Genomic DNA, 25208 nt, shown 5'->3' with positions numbered 1-25208 from the left:
AATAATCACTTTAATGAAAAAAAATATAAACCCTCGCTCATTGCCTATCCCTCTCGCTTCAAAGCAAAGAAATAATTCAAAATTTGAGTCATTTAAAACCCATCTCTCACTACCTTTCATTCTCCAATGATCAACCTATTCCATTAATATGCTAATAAAACTATAAAGAATCAAAAACCAAAACATAAAAAAAAGAAAATTAATCAATTGACTAATTGTCCCCGATATCTTTTAAATTTTCGCCAGTTTCTTCTCGTTATTTCACCACTTGATCACTCAACTCCATTCTTCTCAATTTAAATCTCCCTACCTTTCTTTTGCTGCTGATTATGGTCAGATTCTCTTTCATCATTTCAAAAAACAAACCCCATCCATTTATCTCAATAAAAAATTCAATTCAATTCAATTCAACTCAATCCAGTTCAATGGAATGGAATCTCTAATCATTAACTGGTTCATTTCAAGTAATTTCTACCATTTTAATCCTTTTTCACCTGAAATTATTTCTATTATTATAATTTATTATTATAAAATTCATAACTATATTTTAGCTAAATCTTGTCATTTCCTTATCATCCATTTTTCTTTATCTCCTTTATCTTTTTTCTTTACCATTTACAATTTTCTATTTTTTGCATTCAAAAATCCTTTTTTTTTAAATCCATTGCAATGGATCTTATCATCAATATTTTTTTTTTCCTTTTTCAAAATTTTTTCTATATGTATTTTGAATGCTGTGCATTGTACAACTATAATATTTTTTCTTTAAATTGCGTATATACTTGAACAATTAACATTAACATTAACATTAATTCAAATCCAATTCCAAATTACAATGACTTCCTCTCAATTACCTGACTCTCATAAAAAGCGAAAAATCACTGATCTTGATCAACAAAATATCGACTCAATTGATCCAGCTGAAAGAAAGGCCTTGAAGAAAAAATTAAAAAAGGAAAAGAAGGATAAAAAAGATAAAAAAGACAAGAAGGACAAATCAGAAAAAAAACATAAAAAGGATAAGAAGGAAAAGAAAGAAAACAAACATAAAAAACTTAACAATGAAATAAATGATCTCAAAACAGGCTACAATACTCATAAAGATCTTCTAGCTTTACCTCAGTCTGATATCGACCTGTTTCTAAAAGAAAATGAGGTCGAGGTTAAAGACCCTACTGAACTTAATTTAAGACCAATTATATCCTTTGATTATCTAGAAGGTTTGGATAAAAAACTCCAAAACGTTTTCATAAATTTTAAAAAACCCTCTCCAATTCAAGCTGTTTCATGGCCTTATCTTTTCAATTCAAACGACGTTGTTGGAATTGCTGAAACTGGTTCTGGTAAAACTTTTGCCTTTGCTTTACCTGCTGTTAACCATTTACTCTTAAATCCACCTACTACCTCCGATAAACCACAAGTTCTTGTTATATCTCCAACTAGAGAATTAGCTCTTCAAATTTTTGATACTTTTAAATCCTTAACTAAAAACACACCTCTTAAATGTTCTTGCGTTTACGGTGGTGTTCAAAAATACGAACAAAGAGAAACCGTTAAAAACTCCAATATTATTGTTGCAACTGTTGGAAGATTGCTCGATTTCATTGAAGAAGGCTCAATCGATGTATCCCAGATATCTTATATGGTCTTAGATGAAGCAGATAGAATGCTCGAAAAAGGGTTTGATGAAGATATTAAGAAAATTTTCGGTTTCATTAAATCAGAAATTAGACAAACATTGATGTTCACCGCTACTTGGCCTATGGAAGTTAGAAAAATCGCTTCAACCTATATGAAATCGCCTGTAAAGGTTTCAATTGGTAATAGAGATGAATTGTCTGCAAATAAAAGCATTACTCAGATTGTAGAAGTTGTAGACCAATTTTCTAAAGAAAAAAAACTTTTACAATTATTGAAACAATATTCAACTTCAAAAAATAATGAACAGAAAGTTTTAATTTTTGCCTTGTATAAAAAGGAAGCCTCCAGAGTGGAAAGAAATTTAATCCGTAATGGCTATAATGTGGTTGCAATTCATGGTGACTTATCTCAACAACAGAGAACAAGTGCTCTAGACAGTTTCAAATCTGGTCATAGCAATATTTTATTAGCAACCGATGTCGCTGCAAGAGGTTTGGATATACCCAACGTCAAAGTCGTTATTAATTTAACATTTCCCTTAACAGTAGAAGATTATGTTCATAGAATTGGTAGAACTGGAAGAGCTGGAAATACTGGTATTGCTCATACTTTATTCACAGAACAAGAAAAACATCTTAGTGGAGCTTTGATCAATGTTCTTAATGGTGCTAACCAACCTGTTCCTCCAGAATTGTTGAAATTTGGTAGTCATACCAAAAAGAAAGCCCACAGTGCTTATGGTGCATTCTTCAAGGAAATTGATATGGATAAGAAACCAAAAAAAATTGTTTTTGACTAATTTTGAATATAAAAAACAGTTTGGGAAAATCTTCGATTTTTTGTTGTCAATACTATCATATCATATGTATTAAAAAATATTATTTTATTTAAAATTAATCGTATTTATTTTATATTTCTTTTTCATTTTTGTTTTCTGTTGCAATTATTCATGCTTTTTAAAAGATTTATGGATTTTAAGCTTTAAATAGACTCATATAGCATATAGATCATCTAAATTCTTTTGGGCTTGTAATGTACTTGGGGATATTAATAAACTTTAACAAAAATAGAATAAGAAGCAATTTTTTTTTTTTGATCTTTAAATTCTAGGAGGCTTGATGATTTCTAATAAAAAAAATTGAACCTGTTAGAATATAAGATTAATGTATAACCTATATCTTTAAGAGAAAAAGAATTGCATTGATACATAGAAAGTGTAAGTACTAAATAAAACATCACAAACTTATTGGTTGTTTCAACTATCTTGTGTATTTCTCATTTTCAAAGTAGCTATTATCAGCAATTAATGATTTCAACAAATTTCTTTTAATATCTCTAAGCAAATATTAATAATTAGCAAGTCAATTCTACAAATAATTTTGAAAATGAAAAAATAACAGAATTTATAAATCGAGACACATTACAAAAGAATATTTAAATCATAAAACATTGCTTGACTGAAATAATATAAAAACTAATTAGGAATATAAGAAAGTTTTAATTATCACTGTAACCAAAAGGAGTTGCTATAATATATAAGTAATATCAGTGAATGGTTTGATGATTAAATTAGAAAATGACAAAAACTAAAAGAATAAATAAAAACAAAAATGAAAATGAAAGTAAAATGAAGTGAAACAAAATAGTATAAAATAAAGTAATATAAAGTAAAATCAAATCAAATCAAATCATATAAAATAAGGTAAAATAAAATAAAAATTCAAAGAAAGTACAAGGATGAACAATATCTTCATAAAAAATGGGTTTCTCAACATTTTAGTCAAGAAGTAAAGAAAAATTTTGTTGTTGGAGAACATCAATCCAACTCACATTGTGTCCATTTTTTCTTTCTTTCCAGACTACCCTCATAACTTCTCTAGCTCTCCAATGGTTTTTCAATGATAGCTTTTCATGTCTATTGAGTAGGTTGTCAAATTTTTTTTGCATTTTAATATCATTGTCAATCTCACAGCCACAAATAAAATATTGCCAAAAAAGAGGATTAATGGTAACATCATGAACTTCACGAATGTGTTGAATTTGTGATAAATGACCATAGCAGAAATCAACAAATTTTTTTATTTCTTTTGGGTTTTCTTCCTTTTTAATAATTGTATAAAAATAAATTTTGAGGGCATAGTAAAAAGAATACATGTTATGATAAACAGCACAATGCCAATTGGTCTCAAAAACAAGCCTGTTTAAAACAGTTAAGCTATCAAGTTTGCTGTTATTTAAAATAGCCAAAGCTTTTTCCTTTTCCTTTGGGTTACTATTTTGGAAAAGAAACCATTCCAGTTTCCATGAATTTAATTTTTCTTCAAAAGTATCCACTAATTTTTTATGACCATCTGACAGACCATTTTTTAGTTTTTTTTTATCAGTGAATAGTTTGTTGGCTTCAATAAGTAAATATATAATAGAATTGGGTAAAGCAAACAAAGAATCACTAGCATAAATAGATTCTGTACTTTTTTTTATGGGCATTGATTGCTTTAAATTGGAGATACTTTTACTGCTTGATTTAGTGAAATTACGTTTTGCTTGCAGAGTACTGACGATTTGTTTCTTCTTGATAAAAGATTCATCATTTTTAATCGTTAAAGGAGAGTTATAAGCCATTTTAAATGATCCAGTTTTTCTTTCAGTATCATCCGAACGAGCTGTCAAAATAAAATTAGGAAATTTAGATTTTCTTGTTATATCTGATAAATCGTTAGTGTTACTTAATAAATATTCTAACTTTGATTTTTTTTTCAATTTTTCTGCATCAATTTGAGTATTGTCTCCATAATTTTGAAATGGGTTTTCTAGTTTTTTACTGTAATCAAAGATTATATCTGGTTTAACTCTCCCTTTGCTGTTTCTTGAAATTTTTTGAAATATTTCTTTTAGCTTATAATTGTTGATATCAAAATCATAAACAGAGGTTGAATTATATAAAAGCATCAAAAAATCATATATATTGTGCAATCCTTTAGCCTTGGGAGAAATCTTGGAATTATTTCTAATTCTCTTTAGAACAAAAACCTCACAGGCTTTCAAAATTTGCTCACTGTCTTGCATTGTTCCACTAATTGAATCAATTGTAGCAATACTTAGGAATGAGGTTAATACTTCTTTGTATTTGAAAATATTAATGTCATCAACAAATTTAAGCAAATGATCAATTGAGAGCTCTTTAAAACGATATCCTAGCTCCAACCAATAATTATAAGGTTTTGAATTACCAATGAATTTGTTGGACAAGAAAAAAGCAGATGCTGATAAGCAAGCAAATAATAGGGAATGTTTTGGACGAGACGTATTACCAAGAGTTAATAAATCAGCAAAGGCCATTTGACACCTTGGAAAAAAAATTGTTTTCCATGGATTTGATTGAATTCTTAGAACAGTCAAGTTTCCTGTGATCTCATCAGAGTATAATGCTATTAAAGTTTTTACAACAGGACTCACCATGATTTCATATTTAGATGAATCATATGCTTTAAGTGATTCAGGGAGATCGAATTCGGGCTCTTCTAAAACTCTTGCATGGAGAAATTCATCACAATTTTCGAGAGAAATTTTGCTAGGAACTTTGATTCTTTTCTTTTTTGACGATCTTTTCTCTTTTTCTCTTAAAGTTTTTCCATTAGTTATAATAGAGAAGCCTTCGTTATTGATTTTGTTGTTTTCATTGTCAGTGGTGTCATCATTGTTATTAGTACTGGTTGTATTGCTATTGGATCTATCAAGTAACAAATTAATGTTATTGGATAAAGGCAAGTCCAGGCTAATATCGTTGTCGATATCATTTTCATTAGAATCTTCGAAAATTATGTTATCATCAATACTACGAGGATTTAAATCGATTCTTTTATCGATATTATTGGTGGAATAATTGTAATTTGATAAATTAGTGGAGAAATCGTTAGGCATGGATTGAGGATTATCAGAATGAATAAGTTGAGAGGTAAAAATTTGAGTGTTTGATGGAGAAATGTTTGAATTGTGATTATAATGAAATAAGCTGGGGTTTATTGGGTTTTCGTTGTCGATTTGTCTAAATTGAGAAGATGTTGATGAAATATTTGGATCAAATGGATTTTTTCTGTTTGATTGAGAAATGGAATTTTGTTTTTGTGAGTAGTCCACAGAGACAATATCGTGTGTATTTTTATTTTGATTGTAACTGTTGTAATCGAGAGCATGTGAGTAGAAATACCTATTATTTTCTGAAATGCTATAGTTAGTATGACCATTTAAATTTTGTGATCTTTGGTAAGTGTTGATCTGGTTATCCCATTGATTTTGAGAGTGGTTATTGTTATTTGTGGTGTTGTTAGAGTTATTGTAGACAAAGCTTTGAGACTGGTTTAAGTTTAGGTTTTGAGGTGTAGTTGCATTTTCGGTATAGTTATAGTCAAGATTTTGAGGCAGATTTTGGAAGCTAACAGCCATGTTTATGTCATTAAAAGTGGAAGATCGATCGATAGAAGTTGAAATAAAAGTGTGGTTAGTGTTTGAAGGTTGAGACGAGTCGTTGTCTGTTACTTGATCCTGAATCTTATTGGAGACATTTTGAGAATCAAGAGAAGTTATATTATAGTTTGGGATCAGATTCAGATGCTGGCCATTACGGTTTTGGAGAGATATTGAGATGTAGTTGATTGGCTCTGAGATGGAATTACGGTTTGAAGAGTGAGAATATGTGTTATTGAACAAGGAGGGAGTTTTGCATTGAGAATCAGATGGGCTTGGAGTTGTTGGAGTGATTGAGGCAAACAGAACAGGATCTATGTTTTGAATGTGGTTTTTGGCAGCAATGGTAATGAGCTGTGGATCATGGTTGGAATCAATTTCAACCATGTTGGATATGATGGTGGATGGTAAGCCTGAGAGGGAGTCTTTTCTCTTCTTGGGAGTGGTAAGGTCTTTAAATGGCGATGATCTTTTGTATCTTTGATTTTTGGGAATTTTTCTGGTTTTGTTCAGTTTTGTGTTTTTTGTGTTGGAATTGGAGGTGGAATTGGAGGTGGAGGAGTTGTTTAGAGAAGCAGAGTTAATTCTTTCAGGGTCCATAAGGAAGACAGAAAAGGGACCAAAGGAGTTTGTTTTGTTGGGAGGATCTACAAATTCAGTGGTGGAGAGAGAATTAAGCATCGAGAGGTGTTTGTCCATTTCAGCATAGGTCTTGTAGATCATATTGATGGGATACTTGACAAATTCTATGCTTCTTCGTTGGAAATACTGCTCTCCAGAGGAAGAGGTGCCTTCAGTGTCGCTGCCTTTGGAGTCTCTGTCTTTGAGCTTCAGGTCTTTCTCGTCTTTGATGAATCTGATGTCGTTGTCGTTGAGGGTTTCTGGTTCGTCCTTCTTTCTGGAGGTGTTGGAGGTGTCTGAGATGACATTGCCTTGTCTGTCGTATTTCAAAGGTGTTAACCAACAGAGCTTTATATCGTATCCATCACAGGGTTTGTTGGACTTTTGGCAGACCTGGCATGAAGGCTTTCCTCCATCGCATTTTACCTTTCTTTTGCGACAGGTCCAGCAACCGGTGAAGGTCTTTGTTCGTTTTACTTTCTTTGGAAGAGGAGGAAGAGGAGGAAGAGAGGAGGACAGTATTGGAGGAGAGAGGTTGGAAGAGAGGCCATTGATCTTTATAGAGGAGGAAGGTAAAGGAGCAGCGACAGATGCAGATTTGATCATAACCAGAAAGAGGTGGTAGTAACTAGTTATAGTTTTTTTTTGTTGTTGTGTTGTGTTTTTTTGTTCTTAATTATCTTTTTTTTTAATTTTAGTTTAGATTTGTTTTTAATTTTAGTTTAGATTTGTTTTTAATTTGATTTCGTTTTGTTTTTATTTGGGGAATTTTTTTTTTTTTCTTTTGCCTTGAAATAGAAGAACGAAAGAAAAAGAAAGAAGAGAAAATGTGTAATTTTTTCCCTGAGTTTTTTAAACTTTTCTGGTGAGATACAGTTTTCAAGGGAATTGATAAGGTGAAGTAGAAAGGATATAGAGGATATTTCCAGAGAAAGAATTGGGAATGAAGAGAGAGAGAAGAGAGGAAGGGAATGAATGTGTGGATGGGGGATATAGAGTACAGTGTGGACAGAATATGGGAAGGCAGCAGAGGTAATTGAAGAAGACTGGAGATGAAATTTTTTGCAATTAATATCAGGCTCGAAGAGCAGGAGTGGGATAACAAGCTAAGAGAAGCAAGAAGGTTTAATATCAGTCATGAAACACACAAAGTAGCAGTGATTGGACGACGTGGGAGTAGAGGTTATAAGGGATATTATTAGTACAAAGGAAGGCAAAGCTAGTTCAGGTAATTTTGCAATGATATAATTAAGAATAGAATGGGAGAAAGAGCATAGAGTATAAAGGATATAAAGAGTATAAAGGATATAAAGAGTATAAAGAGTATAAAGCAGTAGTACGATAATATGAGCAGCATAGAAACAAAGTGCTGCGAAAACAGTGGATAGAATTTAACAAGATATAGCAAAGAATTAGCCTAAATTGTAAAACTGACTAAGAATTTAGTTGATTTTAAATTTTAAGTAAAACTTATAAGTTAAACTCGATAAAATTTACTGAAATTCAGTAAATATGATTAGATTCTACAACAAGATTCCAGCAAGATATTAACAGGATTTCTACGAGATTCATATGGGTCAAGACAATTTCAGGCAGCTGCTGTTTCTGCTCCAAGAGCAGCTACGTCTCCAGGCCCAGAGGCCAAAGTCCAGCTGGAATTGGAGCAGAAACAGCAGAGGCAGCAGCTGGAAATGGAGCAGTTAACTGCTCTCGCAACGAGTGGTTTTGGGGTTACAGCTACAGCTTGGGATAGCAGCAGAAACACTGCAAAGATCCCAACATCAGCACTAATCAAAATCCAATAGAGCTGCTGGACTGTAACTGAATATCGAGGTGATCGACCTCAAGTTGAAGACTCGAACGCCATGTTATGTTGAGGAGCCAGAGCTCTGCTGCAGCTGGTGCAATTGCAGTTATTGGAACTGGTTCTGTTCTTGCAACTCGATTGCCATAACCCAGAGGCTCAGAAAGGCAATTACAGTTCCAGAAATACAGATTGGCTTTCTGCGATTTTCGATCAACAAAGAAACAAACGAATAATTGGAATAATTGGAGCCATAAGATCAAGCCAAACTGAGTTAGATCTCACTCAAGCACCATTCCAATATTATTCAATGTTATGGCAGCAGAATCCACAAATTCGCCAGCAAAATAAACATAAACTGAGCATAAACCGAACATAATGAACATAATGAACATAATGAACATAATGAACATCCAACTGCTTCCAGTCGAGATAATTGCCCACTATCCACTCGATTTGCGAAACAGCAAGAGTTGTCATTTTCATCCATCCATCATTGCTATGGTTATTCTATGATAAAAACCAGGAAATTCCAGCTGTTGATTTCCTCATGATTTCTGAAACACTCGTCTTTAAGGTCTTCAAATGTCTCTCCCAAAGGATAAAATTTACAGTTATATTGGTAGACATCAAACAGCCGAACCCATCTCAACTGACATTTGTCCACAACAGCTATCTTCTACTCAAACACATTGCCTACGCTATATACTGCGATTTCTGATAGCCTTTGATCAAAGAACCACCTCCAATATTCCTTCCATCTCGAAATCTTACTGCTAAAATCTTGTTTCGAAAAGCAAAATCTTATTACGCACTTTGAACTTACGCACTCCAACGAATATGACCCCATCTGCCCACTCAAGTCCCCCAAGTGAGAGCACCTTCATCCAGCATTCACTCTGCCCCAAAAACACCAGACCTCGTATTGAGAGCTTCAACGGTATTAGCAGCATGGGTCTCTTCTCCAGAAATGGCATTCATTACGGAACCCACCCAGGGTCTTTACTTGTGCTTCCAATTGTTTGGTGCCATACACGTGAGCATTCCAATTTTTTTACAAAAGCTTGGCTTGGCAGATTGACACGCATGCACATCCATGTACCCAGCAGATTGAGTACGCAATCTGCTTATTAACGTTGAGAGCACGCATAACATTGACTTGTGTTACATGAGCAAGCAACCTTAACAGGTTCATCTATTCCGACCCCTACTCCACCGTAATTTCGTGCATCCGATCCAATTTGGATTTCGCACTTCCGAAAGCGTTCGGCCGTTTGCTGACATTGGAAGAATCAACGCTCAAAAAAATGGCATACAAATGACATGATACACTGAAATTAACATATATAAGACAAGTTTGAAATTCAAAATTTATCATTAAATAGATGCACACTAATATCCATCAACCCCCAAAAGCAACACCTCAGCATCAAAGTTAAAAAAAATCTAGACAATGATAACAATCCTAAAAAAATCACACATAAGACAAAAATAAAATAGAAATCAAACAATTATAAAACAAATATATACAAAAATCATTATATTGTACATTTAAAAAATAAAATTAAAATCAAAAAAAAATAAAAATAAAAATAAACATAAACATCATAATATTTTTACCCATTTATCTTTTTATCTTTTTATCTTATTTACTTTCCTATTAGTTGCAATCGTTCATTTAATCACCTTCAAAATTTAGGAAAATACTCTTCCTCCTCGCTTGTAATTGGGGGAGGCGAAGTTGGTAAAATATTTTTAATCCCAATCAAATCTTCCTTTTCCTTGCCTTTGCAATCTCTATTATTTCTTTGATGATATAAAAATCTTGGTTGTTTATAATCAGAATAAATTGATGGCTTGGTTTGTCTAGGGGATAATAAGCCCGATGGTGGTGATAATGGCGGAGACATTGGTGGTGACACTTGTCCATAAAACGTTCGTTGAAAATTATTCAGAACCGGTTTGCAGAAAAATGATTTATTTTTATTATTTTGCATCTCACTCAATAACAGTTTTACTGTACTTTGTTTTCTCCCATTTTCATTTCCATTCCCATAATTATTTTTATTTTTATTATCATTATTATTATTATTATTATTATTTATATCACTTTTTCTTTTATCAATATCATTACGTTTTTTTCTATTTTTATTTCTTTTGGATTTAGATATCTTGTTGCAATTTTTAACAAAAGGCACTTCGTTTTTGCTTGATAACAAATCAGTTGAAAACATTGATAATGATGACCTTGCCAACTCTTCATTGCGTTTTTCTTCTTCTCTAAATAAATCAAATGCCTTCCATGCTTCTTCTTCTTCAGTTGTCTCCTTGTACTTGTTAGTCTCATCTTTTTTCTCAACATATTTATTATTGTTATTGTTATTATTGTTACCATTACCATTATCACTATAAGTGTCATAATCATAATCATAATCGGCATTATTAATATTACTATCAAACCCATCCTCATCTTCAAAATCAAAATCAAAATCATCTTCAGGATTTGAACGAATTCTCAATCCTTTTCTCTTAGTACTGAAAACAGGAGCCGGACAAAAATCATCCACATCGTCAACTATACTATTACTATAATCAACATTTCCTCGATTATTCCCATTATCCCTATTATTCACACTATTATTATTATTGTTATTATTGTTATTATTATCTCTAGATAAAACACATTCATCAAATTGGTATTCAAATGCATTCAACCTTCTTAACGTGCTTTCTCTTACTATAGACCCTCTAATAACACCAGTCACAAAAGTGTATGAACTATCTTGCAAAGTATCACACATCGGACAATTCCATGACCGAACTCCAATAGCCAATGAACCAACACCCAAACACCTTGGATGGTAGCACGATGAGCATGTAGAACATAATGCCAATCCAGTTGTTACCGATGAAGCGGAATCACATAGCGAACATTTAACTCTGTTTCTAATCAAATTGTTGATTCGGGAACTTAAATCACCATCACTCAATGATTGACTTGAAGCATCAAAATCATTGAAATCATTGCAAACCTTCGACGGTTTTTTAGGTTCGACAGTATAATTATGAACAACATTTCCATCAACATCAACAAGATCCACTTTTTTAAATGAAGTACGACAGCTTGGACAACTGTTAGACTTTTGACACCAAGGTCGAATACAGATATCATGATATCTATGGTTACAAGACCCAAGTCTTGCTACCAACTGCTTCTTTGCATTGCTGTTAACATCACTGCCATTTGAGAAAAGATTATCAAGACAAATCGAGCAAATGTCTTCAAGATCCAATGCATCAGAAGACGACTCTGATTGCTCTGGTAATTGATTCATTGTTCTTATTAACTATCGTTAATTATCAACTTATTTCGTTATTATTATTATGAGGAGGATTATTATTATATTCCCAACCTTAATTCAAGCCTGATATGCAACCTTAAAACCACTTTTTACACTTCTAAAAAAACGTTAGACCACAATAAAAACAGCAACAAGTTCATTGAATATTAAGATAAAGCCAAAGATAATCAATTCAATTTGCCAAATCAAATGAACAAACTACTTTTAATAAAAAAACAAAAGAATCAAGGAAAAAAAAAATAGGAAGAGCTGAGTATTTATAGGATTTCAATGTATGGAAAATAATTTTCTGGCTAAAAAGACAGTCACATGACCGCAGCATTGAACGAGCGGCAAATCAGAGCGGGTAATGCTTAGCCCGGATGCAGACTCCACCTCGATGGGCCGGCGCTGGCTCGCAACCGTTCTTTTGTGGTTTTTTTCTGGTGTTTTTTTCTGGCTTTTTTTTCTGGCTTTTTTTTCTGGTGCTTGTCTTTAATGCTCAAGTGCTTTTGATATTTGCCGTAGCAGCTCTCACATACAGCCTTTGTTGGCCAACAAATCAGCCTGTTCGTTTCCAAAGACTCCTATGTGGCCTCGAACATGGCAAAAGGCTAAACTGGGCTTTCCAGCCTGTTTGCATTTTTCGTTGATGGATTTCTTCAAGGCTACTGCTGATTTGATTATATCGAGATTGATTATTTTTTGTCCAGTGGCTTTTTTCCATCCATTTTTTTCCCAGCTCAAACTCCAGCTATCAATACATGATATCGAGTATTTACTATCAGAAAATATGGTGTAACACTTTTTTGCGCCATCACTTAATTCCTGATCGACCACTTTTAGAGCATGTAAAATCGCACTTAGCTCAGCTCTTTGATTGGTTTGCTGGCCAACGACTTTCCCATAATGATTTCTAGGATCTCCCATACCAAAAAAACATCCAAACCCTGCTTTAGCACCCTCCTTACCATTTCCTTTAGATGCTCCATCAGTGTAAATATGTTCATTCTCATACGAGCTAACGGAATCATCATACGAATTAACAGGACTCTTATACAAGCTAGTGGAACTCTCAAACGAGATAACTTTTGGTACGATATTCTGATACCTCAAAATTTTTTCATTATTTTTGACATCATTGTCAATTGTTTTCCCATAATTGTATCGAACTTTAGAAACAGGTTTTGAAATAGGGTGGGTAGTAAAAGATTTTTCTCTAGAACTGGTTTTTAGATATCCCAGCGCTTCAGCTTGGGTTGAAAACTTTTTAAACTCAGAGCATGAATACCCATTGATTTGAGCTTGACATTCTTCCCAGGTTTTAAAGATTCCTGTTTTGTATCCTTTATCAACAATTGAATAGATCAAGGCATTTGTTAATAATTTGAATCAAATTTCTCTTTTAAAAATGCAAAATCAGAACGATTAAAAATACTAACCTCTTCTGACGGCATAGAATCCTTTTTTAGCCATTTCACAGACTGTGTTTCCAAAAATTTAGTTGTGATTAGATCGATACAAAAATCTTCAAATCATAACTTCGCCGGAAGTCGTGAAAAAGTATTTAAGAGCCAAAAACTGATAGATCGAAACTATGTGCTTTAAGTTTCGTATTCCCGAAAAATGAAAACAAAAATGTTAGTAGGATCAAGTCACATGCCTCTATTTATTTCCTGCGTTTATTTCATTGGTTACTTCGGGGCTCGAACTCGATGGGATAAAACGAAAAAAAAAGTTGAATATTGTATTTTTGAAATCATAAAACTGAAATAGAGATAAAATCAAAGTTCATTATATTTTTGAACAAAACATATACTATGCCTGAAATTTTATGTTGAGAGCAAAATTTCCGAGTCTTCAAATCTTATCTTTCAAAGCATTGTTGAATGGCTAATGTAGTTCAAGGGCTAAATGCCAACATGATAGGGGATATTGACCTATTAATTATTCTATTTCTAAAATTATACATGAGATTGTTGATGCACCAAGATCAAATGAATTGAACATTATTTTAGATGTGTGTTATGTGTTTTATGATCTTCATGATTAGAAAGAGCGTAATGGATAGTTTTGTTTTGTTTTGTTTTGTTTTGTTTCATGGATATTTTTGCAAGTGATATAATTATTTGATTATTTTAGTGATTATTTTCTTAGTGGTATTGATGTTAATCCTTTCATAACCAGCTTTGTTTACAAAATTTACAAAATTTTTGAATGAAACCAAATATTAAACGTTTAAATTCCTTTTTTTTTAGTTTGATTAAAAAACATAGGAGAGAATAGGAGGTTTTCCAAAATTTTAAATAAAGATATTATAGATAATAATATGTTATTGTATTGTTGTTAGAACCACAAGAGAGACAAAATGGGTGATTTGTTTAGTATAGTGTAATATTACCGCCAAATGACATTTTGGCTTTGAAATTCTAGTGTTTGATTATATTCTTTTAACTCTTTTTTTTATTTTTGTTTTGTTAAAACATTTTGATTAGACAAGTTTAACTGATAATTGGAATTTATAAATAAATAATTTAACAAATTCATTTATTTAAATTGTAAATTTCAATAGAAAAATAATTTTATGTCATTGTGTATAGACTTTCCAAATTTGGAATTGGAACATATAAATCTATTTGTCACAAAGTGTTTCAATTAAATTTGAATTAATAATATATTAATACTAATGAATAAATAATTTAATAATAAATTCAATAATAAACTTTAAGGGTTTTACATTTTTTTTCTTTTTTCTTTTTTCTTTTTTTGATACAAAATGGTAAAGTAGAGCCTATAAAATGATAGTACATATCAGGAGTATCATTATCATTATCATTATTATTTCGATTACATTTGATGGAAAATGTTCATCTTATGTAATTTGAATGTTACAATTTTAAAGAAAATTGTTAATCTATCAAGTAATTAAATATTTAATTAGTTTATACTAGTACATAGAGATGACATATTGATATATAAATCAGAGATCATTAGATAGGTTAATGCTTTTTTTTTATTTTTTTTTTGCACTTTTCAATCAAACAAACGCTTGTGTATGTTGGTTGACTAAAGATTATCCAATGCTTCGATAATCTGTAAAGATCATTTGGATTCTGTCATCGAGGAAAAAGACCTGTAAATCTTAAATGTCTTAATTATGAAAATTATTGTTAAAATTCATTATTTTAAGTAGATGTATACAATCTTCAGGAATATTAACAATAATTTATTCTTAGTAATGTTATTATTGCTCTTTTTTTTTTTTGAACAAAATAATTTTACTAAATATTAAGATATAAAATGTAATAAATTGGTTTGATTATTTTGCCATTTCTTAAGATTTTATCTTCTGGAACTGTTAGCAATTCATTTGAACCAAAGTCGTTTTTGGATAATTTTTTGTAATTTAGTTTATTTATATACCAGTTGATTGCTATAAAGTTTTTCGAAAAGACGCTTAGATAATATTTCTTAATCCGATAGTTTTTCTTGAGCTGCAACAACGATTTTAGTTGAGGATTGCCATTTAATAAATTTGCCAATGAGTGGTATTTGTCGATTAATATAGAGCCGAGTTTAGAATTCTGATAATTCGGGTTGATATGGATTTCAAACAAGTAAAAGTAGTAGTATAGGTTATTCTTGTCAAACTGGTTGAAAACTAGTTTGAAAGATAGAAAACCAACTATTGTAGTGTTTTGATTGCAATTACGGTTCTTGTTACGAGGATTAGTGTGAACTGTGTAGTACACATAAACCAAATTGTCCTCCTGAAGCTCGATTATCTTGTCCTTTTTCCAAGTTTCGCCATAGCTATCCAAGTATATATCACCGATGGTCGAGTTGATTAGCCGCAAGAAGGAGGTCAAGGTCTTTCGCTGAGCAGCTAGGTCATGACTGGTGGTGGTTTTCAAGCAAAGTGTGCCGCCATGTGCTAGAGGTAGAGCTGGGGGAAACACACTCTCGCAAATCGTTGCCAATTGGCTCGTCGACTCGTTGTTCATTATATCTGGTTTTGAAATAGGTAGCTCTCTCAAAGCCGCCTTACTTTGTATCCCATCAGCACAGTGTATTCGGTTAGCTTATCCGTACGGATCCATTTCGTACGGAATCCACAGGGTCTTACGGAACTGCTCACGGAAATTAGTAAAGTCTTCCTCGTCGTCGCTTTCGTGGGCAAAAATAAAGCCACCATCACAAAGGGACCGAAGAACATGTTTGGTTTGATGAGAAGCAGAAACTTCAGCTTTAAAAGTCGTAGTTTTAGCCTTAGTTTTAGCCTTAGTTTTAGCCTTAGTTTTAGTTTTAGCCTTAGCTTCAGCAATATAAACTGTAGTATCAGTCTTATCAATTACTTCGCAGTCATCGTTTTCATGGGCAACAAAGTCGTCAGAGGGAAAGGGGAAAAGAACTCGTTTGGGTCTGCCAACATCCTCAGCAGCAGCAGTAGCTATACCAGTAACAGCAGCTTCAGCAAACGCTTCAATACGATCGGCCTCTTCTTTAATCCCATAATCAGCTAAACAGAGCGCTTGTGTATTTGCGTACTTGAAAATCTGTTTTGATTCGGTATTGTAGAAAAATCTGATTTCCTCCCAGCCCTGAGATGTATAGTGCTTGTTGATTATTTTGATTTCATTGAGACAAAGTTTAATTATATCTTGATTTTTGACGTCTTTACCCTTTGATGTCTTCCAGCCATTCCTGACCCAGGTGTATTTTCAGTTGTTGAAGCATTTTAACGAGTATCTATCCTTTGTGTAAATAACATAGGGAAATAGTTTTTTTTTGTCGTTGTAGTTTTTGTATCGAATAATTTCTTGTTTAATTGTTATCAATGCTTCTAGGATGGCCTTTAAATTTGCTCTTTGATGCGATTGAGTCCCATCTAACGTTCCAGATTCATTTTTGGAATCGTTTTTCCCGAAAAAACAACCGTAGCCCGCAGCAGTAAATTTTTGATCAATTAATCTGGCTTTTCCAGCAGTAAAGACAATTCTTGTGCGATTGTTTAGGTATATTTTCGATTTATAGTAATTGTATGCTTCTTCAAAGCTGTTGAATTTTTTGAATTGGTTATCAGGACATCCTTCGACTTGTTTTTGACAGCACTGATAATCAAAATAAATTCCGGGTTCGTAGCCTATGTATACGGAAAAAAAGATAAACAAATAAATGAGTATATATACATGAAATTGATGAGACCCATTGATTATTGAAAGAATTGATTAATACACTTGAGAATACACTCAATTTGAGATCTCAGGTGAATTGATTAAATATAACATACCTCTTCTAACCACGTAAAAGGTTTCCATAATTAGTGATAAGATAGTTGGGAATTAAAAGAAGGATCAAGAGCTACCATGTAATTTTAAGGAAGCACCCTTTGAGGCCCAGAACAAGTTTTGATTGGTCAGTTTTGGAACCCCAGCCCGGAATCCTTTAACTTTAAGAAAACCACTGTTGAGGAATCCACGAGATATATAAATAAATTTGCTTGTATTAGATAATTATCAGAACAAAAACAACTAAAAAATAAATTTGGTGATAAAATCAAGTAAAAAACGATAGATAAAATATACAAAAGTGATGACAGTAAAAATCAATGATTTAAAAAAAATAGTATATATATATAAACTCATAAAACTAGTAAACCGATAAACATAATAAGCTGTTTGTTTTGGACTGAATATTTATAACGAATTTGAATGTGTGTTTATTTATTTGTGTATATCTTTCATATATTTTCATCTTTGATTGATTCATTCGAGGAATTTTTTGAACTGGAAGATGAGGATGAAGAGTTATTTTTACTTATTTCATCAGGAGTTTTAATTTTTAGAGATAGAGCATGGACACCTTTGTTTTTTAACTCATCGTCCAAAAGCTTATAAATCAATCTGTGTCTCGAGGGCAAATTCAAACCAGTAAAAGATTTTGAAATGATGTCAATTCTGAAATGAGATTCGGTAATATTGGTTGCTCCTCGAATTCCAGCATGATGAGCATGTTTCGATGAATCGTTTTTGATAGTCAAGGATATTGGATTGAAGCTGTCTATTAGTTTATTAACTATTTCCTTCTCAATAGGACCGGGAGTGGAACTGGAGTATTGTAGTGTGTAGGTAGACATGTTTTTCGAAAAACGATTATAAACAAAACCACTATTTTTTTTGTAATTGTTATTGTAGTTATGGTTGTTATTGGCAGTGTGATAATTGCTAGGGATGTTGAAACTGAAGAAAGGATTGATTTTGTTGATTGAGTTATATAAAAATGAGGATCTCACAATCGAACTTCTTATCATGTTAAAAAACAAGAAAAGGGAATACAAAGAAAAAGAAAAAAGAAATAAGGGAAATCAAATGCAAAAGTGCAACAAACAGCTTCAGCTAATCGAAGAGCCTTTCAAGTACCTTTCCAAAGTACTTTCTCTGCTAATTAACAACTTTACATCGACTGTTTTCTGCTTTGCTCAAAGCTGCAACACTTTCAACGACCATTAAAGTACTTTTCCACCAGAGGTCTAGGCCCGCGCATATATCGCGCAGCGCTTACCCGAAGCAGCGCTCGTTTTCTCGGGGGGCTTGCGCGCTTCTCTGCAGCGAAGTTGCTTTTACACCGACACAGTCCCGCTGGCGGAGGGATGGCCGTAGCGCCACAGGGCGGCACGCGCACCAAAAGCGTCTTTGGCTGGCAATGCTCGAGATGGCGTTGGAACAGCTGAAGCTGTGGCAACAAAGGCAGGCAGCAAAGACAGCTGGTGCAACAGGGGCACTTCTACACAACTTTGGGCATATAGGGAACAAAAAGGAATTCGGGTAATTCAAAAGGAATTCAGTGCGTTAACAAGGAGTATCGTAGTGGAGCCAGGAAGGTTTTTGAGAGCGGCCGATGGGCCGCCACAAAAGGCTCTTCTTCTTGAACAGCTCTTAAACAGTTCTTAAACAGTTCTTAAACAGTTCTTGAGCAACCTTAGAATAGCCTTTGAACAGCTTTTGAACAGTTCTTGAACAGCTTTGGTCCCTTTTCAGATTACTCTTTCTTTGAACCTTCTTCTGGAAATGGAAACTGACTAAGAGAGCATTGAGACTTCAGCACCTATTGTCCGTTATCCAACCAAGTCATCCCTCTTTCAAGAAGTCTTTTGATGTTGCTGTAGGGAATTGATACTTGGTCCAACTTGTCATGAAAATGCCCTTTTATTTGACAACTTCATAAAGGCTGTGCAACTAACTCAACTAGCAATTACAGATTCTCGCTAGAGATGTGAGTTAAATTGTACATTTTACAATATCAGGAACCCCCAAATCAATGCAAGTATGGTTTGTTCAATATCTAGCTGTGTACAGGAAACAAGCAATACAAACCATAGTTTGCCATCAATCGAGAACTGCTCACAACACCAAAAAAATCTCAATTTAATTGATTACATAATCCACGCTCTAAATTAAACTTTGAAAACGTGATTGTTTTGAACCTTAATTATTTTTTTCTGAAATTTTCCAAAGTGAAAAAAATCAAAATCAGAATCAAAATCTCAATTGATTTTTAGATTAATAATAATATACTAATATCAAAACCTAATAAACGAACGAAAAAACACAAAAAAAACATGAAGTTATTAGTGGCTTCAGACAATACAGGCTCTCTTAAGGAGGTCATATGTAACAAGGGTACCGATACCTCCCAAAAAGATGCGATTCAACCTTCTATAAAATCATTTCACAAATTGGGTTCGTCAAAAAAGATCCAAAAATTAGTCAAAATCGACTCCAAACATTTAATTGTTGTTTCAAGACTTGGTGGCTCGATATGTTTTTATGATCTCACTTCTATGGGCGAATACCAACTAGAAACCTTTAATAATAATGTTACAACAAACCCAACCAATGAATCTGACTCAAAAACCCATGGAAATAACTATCAATTAATACATCAAATTGACGGTCTAAGCTCTGATCCAAAGGACAATTTTATTTCTTTAAATTATGTCAAAAGCTTGGATATAATATATACCTGCACACAAAACGGAAGAGTATCTTTAATCTCTCTAAAAGATGATAAATATTTGCATTCTGAATTTTCCTGTTCTACTAAACCCGTATCTGCTTTCATTCATGATCCAAATATCATTGACAACTTTCAATTTGTGTTTGGTGGAAAAGAAAATGATTTAACCATCATTAAAATCGCAAATTCAATAAATGATTTTCTTAATCTATTCAATAATAATCCTCAATCCAATCAAATTATTACAACCTTTAAAGCTAAAAATGTTAAGCCAGACAGACTTCATCTAAGAGTCCCTATCTGGATTACCAACATCATTTTTTTAAATAAAAACTCAAACGAAATCGTAACAACCACAAAATATGGTCAATTGAGATACTATGACACTAAAATTGGTAAAAAACCAAGATACTCAGTTCAGTTGACCGAAAAACACTATAATCAAACTGTTGGCATCATCAATGCAGTTCTATCATTCAACAAAAACATCAACACTCAAGAAATAATCTGCTCTGATGATCATGTATCTGTCTCAAAATACGAAATCAAATCAGGCAGATTGGTCGGTAAATATCCAGGAAACACTGGTTTATGCCAAACAATCAACTCGTTTGATGACAAATATCTAATAACTGGGGGTTTAGATACATACTTGAGAGTATTTGAAATCGCCTCAAAGGAACAGCTCATCAAAGTCTATATTGGAAGCAATATCAGCAACGCAATAATAGTTGATCCTAAGGATAAAAATGTTGCAAATGACAAAAATCCTAATCCTCTACTTTCAAAACCAGAAATCAAAAATGAAGACAACGACGATGATATATGGGACGAGCTAGACAACAATGTTCGAAAAAGACACACAATAAACAGCCCCTCCAAAGACCACTTTAGCCCAAGGCCTACAAAAAGAATAAAAAAATCGCTAGTTAGTACATAGAGCTGTAGAATTAAATATAACACAATAAACTTTTTTTATTATGTTTGAGGGTAACCGTTTGTTTGGCTTCAATATCGGAAAATGTTTTATCAATCTCCAAACATCAAAACTAGAAATATCTCCTCAATAACTGCGATGGAGCCTGGTCTTGTGAAGTATGTCTAGTCTAACCTTTTGTTAACGAAAACTGTATAAACTAACTGGTTTGCTTTTATTCAATAGAGTCTCGCGAAAGAGCTTGTACGATTCTGGCTCTGATTTTGATTCTGATTCCGATCTTTCTCAGAATGAACAACCATTATTACCAAATATCAAATTTGATTTCGTCGATAAAGTAAATGTCCAAAATGATTTGAATCTTGGACTTGGTGATAAGCATAGCAAATTAAACCCAGGTACAGAAACAGATGAAGAAGCCAAAACTTCAAAGGAAGAATTTTTCTTTCCACTTTTTTCAACTTCAAACACATCCAACGACAATGGCAATGAAAATGCAAAACTAATAAAGATAAATATAAAAGAAAACGATGATGCTGAGATTTTAGATAGCATAGCTAAAAATCAAAAAAGACCCAATAGTTACTATTTTGCAAGCTATTCTGATGATGAAAAATCACAATTTCTTCAAATTGCATTGACTGGAGAGGACATAATAAAACAATCTCAGCATTTTAATACAATGAAATACATCAAATCAAAATATAATGGAAAACTAATTGATTTAAAGCAATATAACAATGATATTGAAAGACAATTGATAATATCCAAAAAATCAAAGAAACTGAGGCCCGGAAAGAAAAAAAGGCTAAAACACTCTGAATCTCAGAAAAGAAAAAATGAGAGAATTAAAAAAGATATTGAAATTAAAAAATTAAAAAAAAAATTATTAAAGAAAAAACATCGCAAAAGACCTGCTAAAAAAAACAAAAACAAAGTTGATTCCAGCGAGAAAACAACATCCAGGCCAAAATACAGAACAGAATAAAAAAAAAAAAGTTAGTTATTAAAAATTTTTATATTCTATTTATTAATTTTGTTACATAGAGCAATATCTAAGCAATTAAAAAAGTTTATTTGATATATTACAAACACCATTAAACTGATTTTAGGAAAAATATTCCCATTCTCCATCAGCATTTTTTTTAAATCCATTAGTAGGAAAGTAATGATAATTAGTTTTTAATGTAATAGCTTTTTTTTGGTTGGATAAAGAAACAGCTCTGACCTTCACATAAGAATTATCAGCTACCTGTTTAATAGCACTCAAAAACTTATCTAATGTAGGTGTTTCTATTTCGTTAACATGCGTGATAAAATGAGAGCTGCCTAAACCATAGTCCTTAGCAGGAGAACCTCTACCAACTGTCATCACATATACATCTGAAGGCAATTCTTTTAAGGATTGTCTAAGAGCATAAAATGGGTTTTGGAAATTTGCACCACACCAGTGAATAGTTTCTTCAGTTTTTTCAACTTCAAACGTTCCAATTTTAAGCAATATTTCTTTTTGATTACGCACGACTCTGAGTTCTAGTTCATCATTTTTAAACATCAAACTGGTGATATCTGTCACTTTATTAACAAAATTACCATTAACTGTCAAAATCACATCACTGACTTTTAAACTGTTTTTATCCAAAGATTTTTCCTCAAACTTGGAACAGGCAACAGAAGAGACATTGATGAATTTTAATCTATGGTTTTCTTCATCCAAAGCACTGTTTTCTAATTTTTCAATCCATTCTTCTTTCACACCCAAAACTCTTGCTGTAGAAATTGGCAATTCAGAAAATTCAGCATCAATAATACGCACAGATGGAATCAAATCTGAGATTTTGAAACTTTTGACAATCTCACTTACATGGCAGATATCAATGCATCTAAGTACGCTGTATAAGTAATTCTCTGAGTTGTCAACAGCGTCTACCCCAGTGAATTTTAAACATAAACCTCTTACATTTGCATCATCATCGACCAAAATTCCTCCAAGAATGCTAGAGCTTAGTTTTGTACTAATAGAGACAATTTCACAATTAGTAGCTCTATAACAAGGATATGAGTACTCCAATTCAATTTTCAATAAACCTTTTGAACCGACTTTTGTTTTTGAAGAAGAAAACTTTCCGGTATTGTCTTGATATACAAAAGTTAGTTCATCGCCCTTTTTCAAAGGGTTTTCAATAAATTTTATTTCTTGAACTGGAGCAAGAATCAAGGATGGATCATATTTTAAGATAACAAAACCGTATAATGGATGGAAAAAAACCACCTTTGCTGGAATGATCACCGAATCTGCAAAAGTTAGTCTAAAGTAACCAAGATCATTTTCAATGTAGTACCTTGAAACTAAGACCAAGCCTTTTTTAGCATCGATAACCAAACCCGAACCAAGATCATTTGTGGATTCAGCACCATCGATATTTAATGGATGATGTGCAGTGACAGTGACAAAAGAGTTTGGCAAAGTTCTTAGAGCTTCTTTTTCTGAATGAATTTCGATGAATTTAGCATTTAATGGCTTTAGTGGTTTACTGGGTGCAATGAAACCAAGATCATTAAAGTCCCACAACCCGGTTTCATCATTTCTAATTGCTAGACGGAAATCTTCATACCACTGTTTATCGATATAAACGGTTCTGGTTTCGATATTGTGTATATTTTCAATTTTCATGCATGTAATTGATATCATGGATTTATCAGAGATGTGTTTAAGAACATTGATAAATTCATCCAAGTTGTTGACAGTTTTGTTATCAATTGACTTGATAATGTAGCCGAAACCCAAATCAGCGTCTTCAAAAGGACCGTTGGCTTGACTTACAAAGACACCTGAAACAGCAAGATTATGAGTTCGGGCCAATTGATAGGATAAATTGTGGAATATTGAATCGCAAAACTTGATATATCTATCTGGAGTTATGGAATGCAAATCTTGAACTTTGCAAGCTAGATCTAGAATTTTGCCATCTCTTTGAACAGTGAATTTTATAGATTGACCAACTGAGGAGTCTAATATTTCGTCGATAGTTTTAAAGCAGCTGATTTCTTTATTGTGTATAGCAATTAGAACATCACCTTCTCGAATTAAGTTGTCAGCAGGCCCCTTTGGCAAAACTATTTCAGCAACTAGTAGACCAATGGTTTCAGGAAATAAAGATCTCATTTTGGATTCAATTTCGGAGGTTAAGCCCAATCTTTTGCACTCATCAAATGGTTTTAAGTTCCAAGTGACTTGAATGGTACCTCTTAAGATTGGCTTGTTCTTTTGTATGCAGTGAAGTGCTCTGAAGACTCTGTCGATTGGTAAAAAGAAATCAGTTGCACCGAAAAATGAGCCGCCAGCTTCCATTGCCAAAACGTTTCCATTTATATCAATGACAGGCGAACCAGAAGAACCACCTTTAGCGTTGGCAGCAGCTTGAATATATTCAATATTGAAGTCGTTGTAGTTGCAGCAGCCGTAATAAGGGGCGTTTCTATTTGTCCTAGAGATAAAGCCACTGAGAATACTCAATTTTTCACCATTGTCGTTACCAATGACTCTAATTTCGACACCCACCTTGACGAGGTCGGGTCTTAGTTTTAAATCTGGTGGCAACTTCATGTGCTTCACATCGTTGGGATTGAACTTCAAGAAGCCAAAATCATGAATGGGGTCTCTGTAAATTGGAATGACAGGAACTTCCTCGTAGTTGTCCAAAATGATGTAGCCGGTGAAGGGGCCTGGGCTGACGACGTGTCTGTTAGTCAATATTATGCCATTTTCCTTATCAATGATGAAGCCAGTGGCCTGTGAGCTGGACCTAAAATCTGAATCAAAACTGACGATTTGGCAGAAGTGGATTGAAACAATGCTTTTGATTACGGTTTCGACGGTTTTTTGCCATCGATTGCTCTGATCAGAGCCGCCGAGAGCTAGAGACGAGTAAATGCTAGAGGAAAGAAAGAGAGTTAGTTGGCATCGAACCAAGATGTTGCAATGAGCTGGAACCAGGCAGAGACACTTACTCCTTTGAAAGGTTTTCGATCTCCATAGAGGTTTTCATTGGTAGTGGGCTCAAACAAATTCAGGTGAAAAGCAGGTATATATGTGTTTGCTGCTGGTGGGACGTAACGTAGGCTCTCAACAAAACCTCCAGAACAGTTGCCTAATCGACCTGATGATTTCAAATTGTTGGTTTGAAAATTCCTGATTTGAAATAACTTGAAAAGTGGTTGTTTGATTTCAAATGCTCGAGCAATTCTCGTTTCTTACGGAAGCGCACCACTGCGGTGGATCTGGGGCTCTTGTGTTGCGTCTTTTGTTGCCTGTGGTGGATCTGCTGCCTATGCTGTTTATGCTGCCTATGCTTGAGTAGTGTTACTGGCTCAAATGATTTGA

At 33.2% G+C, this 25208-nt stretch overlaps 10 protein-coding genes across 10 annotated transcripts; 3 read left to right on the top strand and 7 right to left on the bottom strand.

Annotated features, from left to right (window-relative positions):
- Window positions 1-835: 835 nt before the first annotated feature.
- On the top strand, window positions 836-2440 carry DBP3 (RNA-dependent ATPase DBP3; the record flags this gene model as incomplete). The annotated part of the gene is made up of 1 exon (XM_020191524.1): window positions 836-2440. One exon carries the CDS (start codon window positions 836-838, stop codon window positions 2438-2440), a length of 1605 nt encoding a protein of 534 aa, XP_020050723.1.
- Window positions 2441-3417: 977 nt separating this feature from the next.
- ARG81 (Arg81p) lies at window positions 3418-7332 on the bottom strand (the record flags this gene model as incomplete). Its single annotated transcript, XM_020191523.1, has 1 exon — window positions 3418-7332. The coding sequence occupies one exon, from the start codon at window positions 7330-7332 to the stop codon at window positions 3418-3420; it is 3915 nt and encodes a 1304-aa protein (XP_020050722.1).
- Window positions 7333-9730: 2398 nt separating this feature from the next.
- On the bottom strand, window positions 9731-12089 carry ASCRUDRAFT_74045 (uncharacterized protein). The gene has a single exon (XM_020192532.1). It carries the CDS (start codon window positions 11863-11865, stop codon window positions 10219-10221), a length of 1647 nt encoding a protein of 548 aa, XP_020050721.1. The 5' UTR covers window positions 11866-12089; the 3' UTR covers window positions 9731-10218.
- A 217-nt stretch (window positions 12090-12306) lies between these two features.
- Window positions 12307-13518, bottom strand: ASCRUDRAFT_74043 (ribonuclease H family protein; the record flags this gene model as incomplete). Its single annotated transcript, XM_020192531.1, has 2 exons — window positions 13314-13518; window positions 12307-13217 (listed from the first exon to the last, which is right to left on the bottom strand). Coding segments are annotated over exons 1-2 (818 nt in total), but the record flags the coding sequence as incomplete, so codon positions are not given.
- A 1649-nt stretch (window positions 13519-15167) lies between these two features.
- On the bottom strand, window positions 15168-15770 carry ASCRUDRAFT_17576 (GNAT family N-acetyltransferase; the record flags this gene model as incomplete). The annotated part of the gene is made up of 1 exon (XM_020189494.1): window positions 15168-15770. A coding segment is annotated over one exon (603 nt), but the record flags the coding sequence as incomplete, so codon positions are not given.
- Window positions 15771-16865: 1095 nt separating this feature from the next.
- ASCRUDRAFT_54014 (RNase H1/viroplasmin domain-containing protein) lies at window positions 16866-17175 on the bottom strand (the record flags this gene model as incomplete). The annotated part of the gene is made up of 2 exons (XM_020191137.1): window positions 16866-17014; window positions 17162-17175. Coding segments are annotated over 2 exons (163 nt in total), but the record flags the coding sequence as incomplete, so codon positions are not given.
- A 193-nt stretch (window positions 17176-17368) lies between these two features.
- On the bottom strand, window positions 17369-18343 carry BOL1 (Bol1p). Its single transcript, XM_020192530.1, has one exon. It carries the CDS (start codon window positions 18005-18007, stop codon window positions 17612-17614), a length of 396 nt encoding a protein of 131 aa, XP_020050717.1. The 5' UTR covers window positions 18008-18343; the 3' UTR covers window positions 17369-17611.
- A 1044-nt stretch (window positions 18344-19387) lies between these two features.
- Window positions 19388-20876, top strand: NSA1 (ribosome biosynthesis protein NSA1). The gene has a single exon (XM_020192529.1). It carries the CDS (start codon window positions 19490-19492, stop codon window positions 20825-20827), a length of 1338 nt encoding a protein of 445 aa, XP_020050716.1. The 5' UTR covers window positions 19388-19489; the 3' UTR covers window positions 20828-20876.
- A 32-nt stretch (window positions 20877-20908) lies between these two features.
- ASCRUDRAFT_11717 (uncharacterized protein) lies at window positions 20909-21812 on the top strand (the record flags this gene model as incomplete). The annotated part of the gene is made up of 2 exons (XM_020188849.1): window positions 20909-20982; window positions 21050-21812. The coding sequence occupies 2 exons, from the start codon at window positions 20909-20911 to the stop codon at window positions 21810-21812; spliced, it is 837 nt and encodes a 278-aa protein (XP_020050715.1).
- Window positions 21813-21932: 120 nt separating this feature from the next.
- ASCRUDRAFT_79255 (trypsin-like serine protease) lies at window positions 21933-24873 on the bottom strand (the record flags this gene model as incomplete). Its single annotated transcript, XM_020194357.1, has 2 exons — window positions 21933-24759; window positions 24836-24873. 2 exons carry the CDS (start codon window positions 24871-24873, stop codon window positions 21933-21935), a joined length of 2865 nt encoding a protein of 954 aa, XP_020050714.1.
- Window positions 24874-25208: the final 335 nt, after the last annotated feature.

The sequence above is a fragment of the Ascoidea rubescens genome, assembly GCF_001661345.1.
Source record: "Ascoidea rubescens DSM 1968 unplaced genomic scaffold ASCRUscaffold_1, whole genome shotgun sequence".
Lineage (NCBI taxonomy): Eukaryota > Fungi > Ascomycota > Saccharomycetes > Ascoideales > Ascoideaceae > Ascoidea > Ascoidea rubescens.
The sequence above is the reverse complement of the archived record's forward strand: the minus strand, read 5'-3'. Positions and strand labels throughout refer to the sequence as shown.

What these genes read in the sequence shown, in the direction of transcription:
- NSA1 (XM_020192529.1), top strand. Translation starts at nt 19,490, where the DNA reads ATGAAGTTATTAGTGGCTTCAGACAATACAGGCTCTCTTAAGGAGGTC.
- BOL1 (XM_020192530.1), bottom strand. Translation starts at nt 18,007, where the DNA reads ATGTCTACCTACACACTACAATACTCCAGTTCCACTCCCGGTCCTATT.
- ASCRUDRAFT_74045 (XM_020192532.1), bottom strand. Translation starts at nt 11,865, where the DNA reads ATGAATCAATTACCAGAGCAATCAGAGTCGTCTTCTGATGCATTGGAT.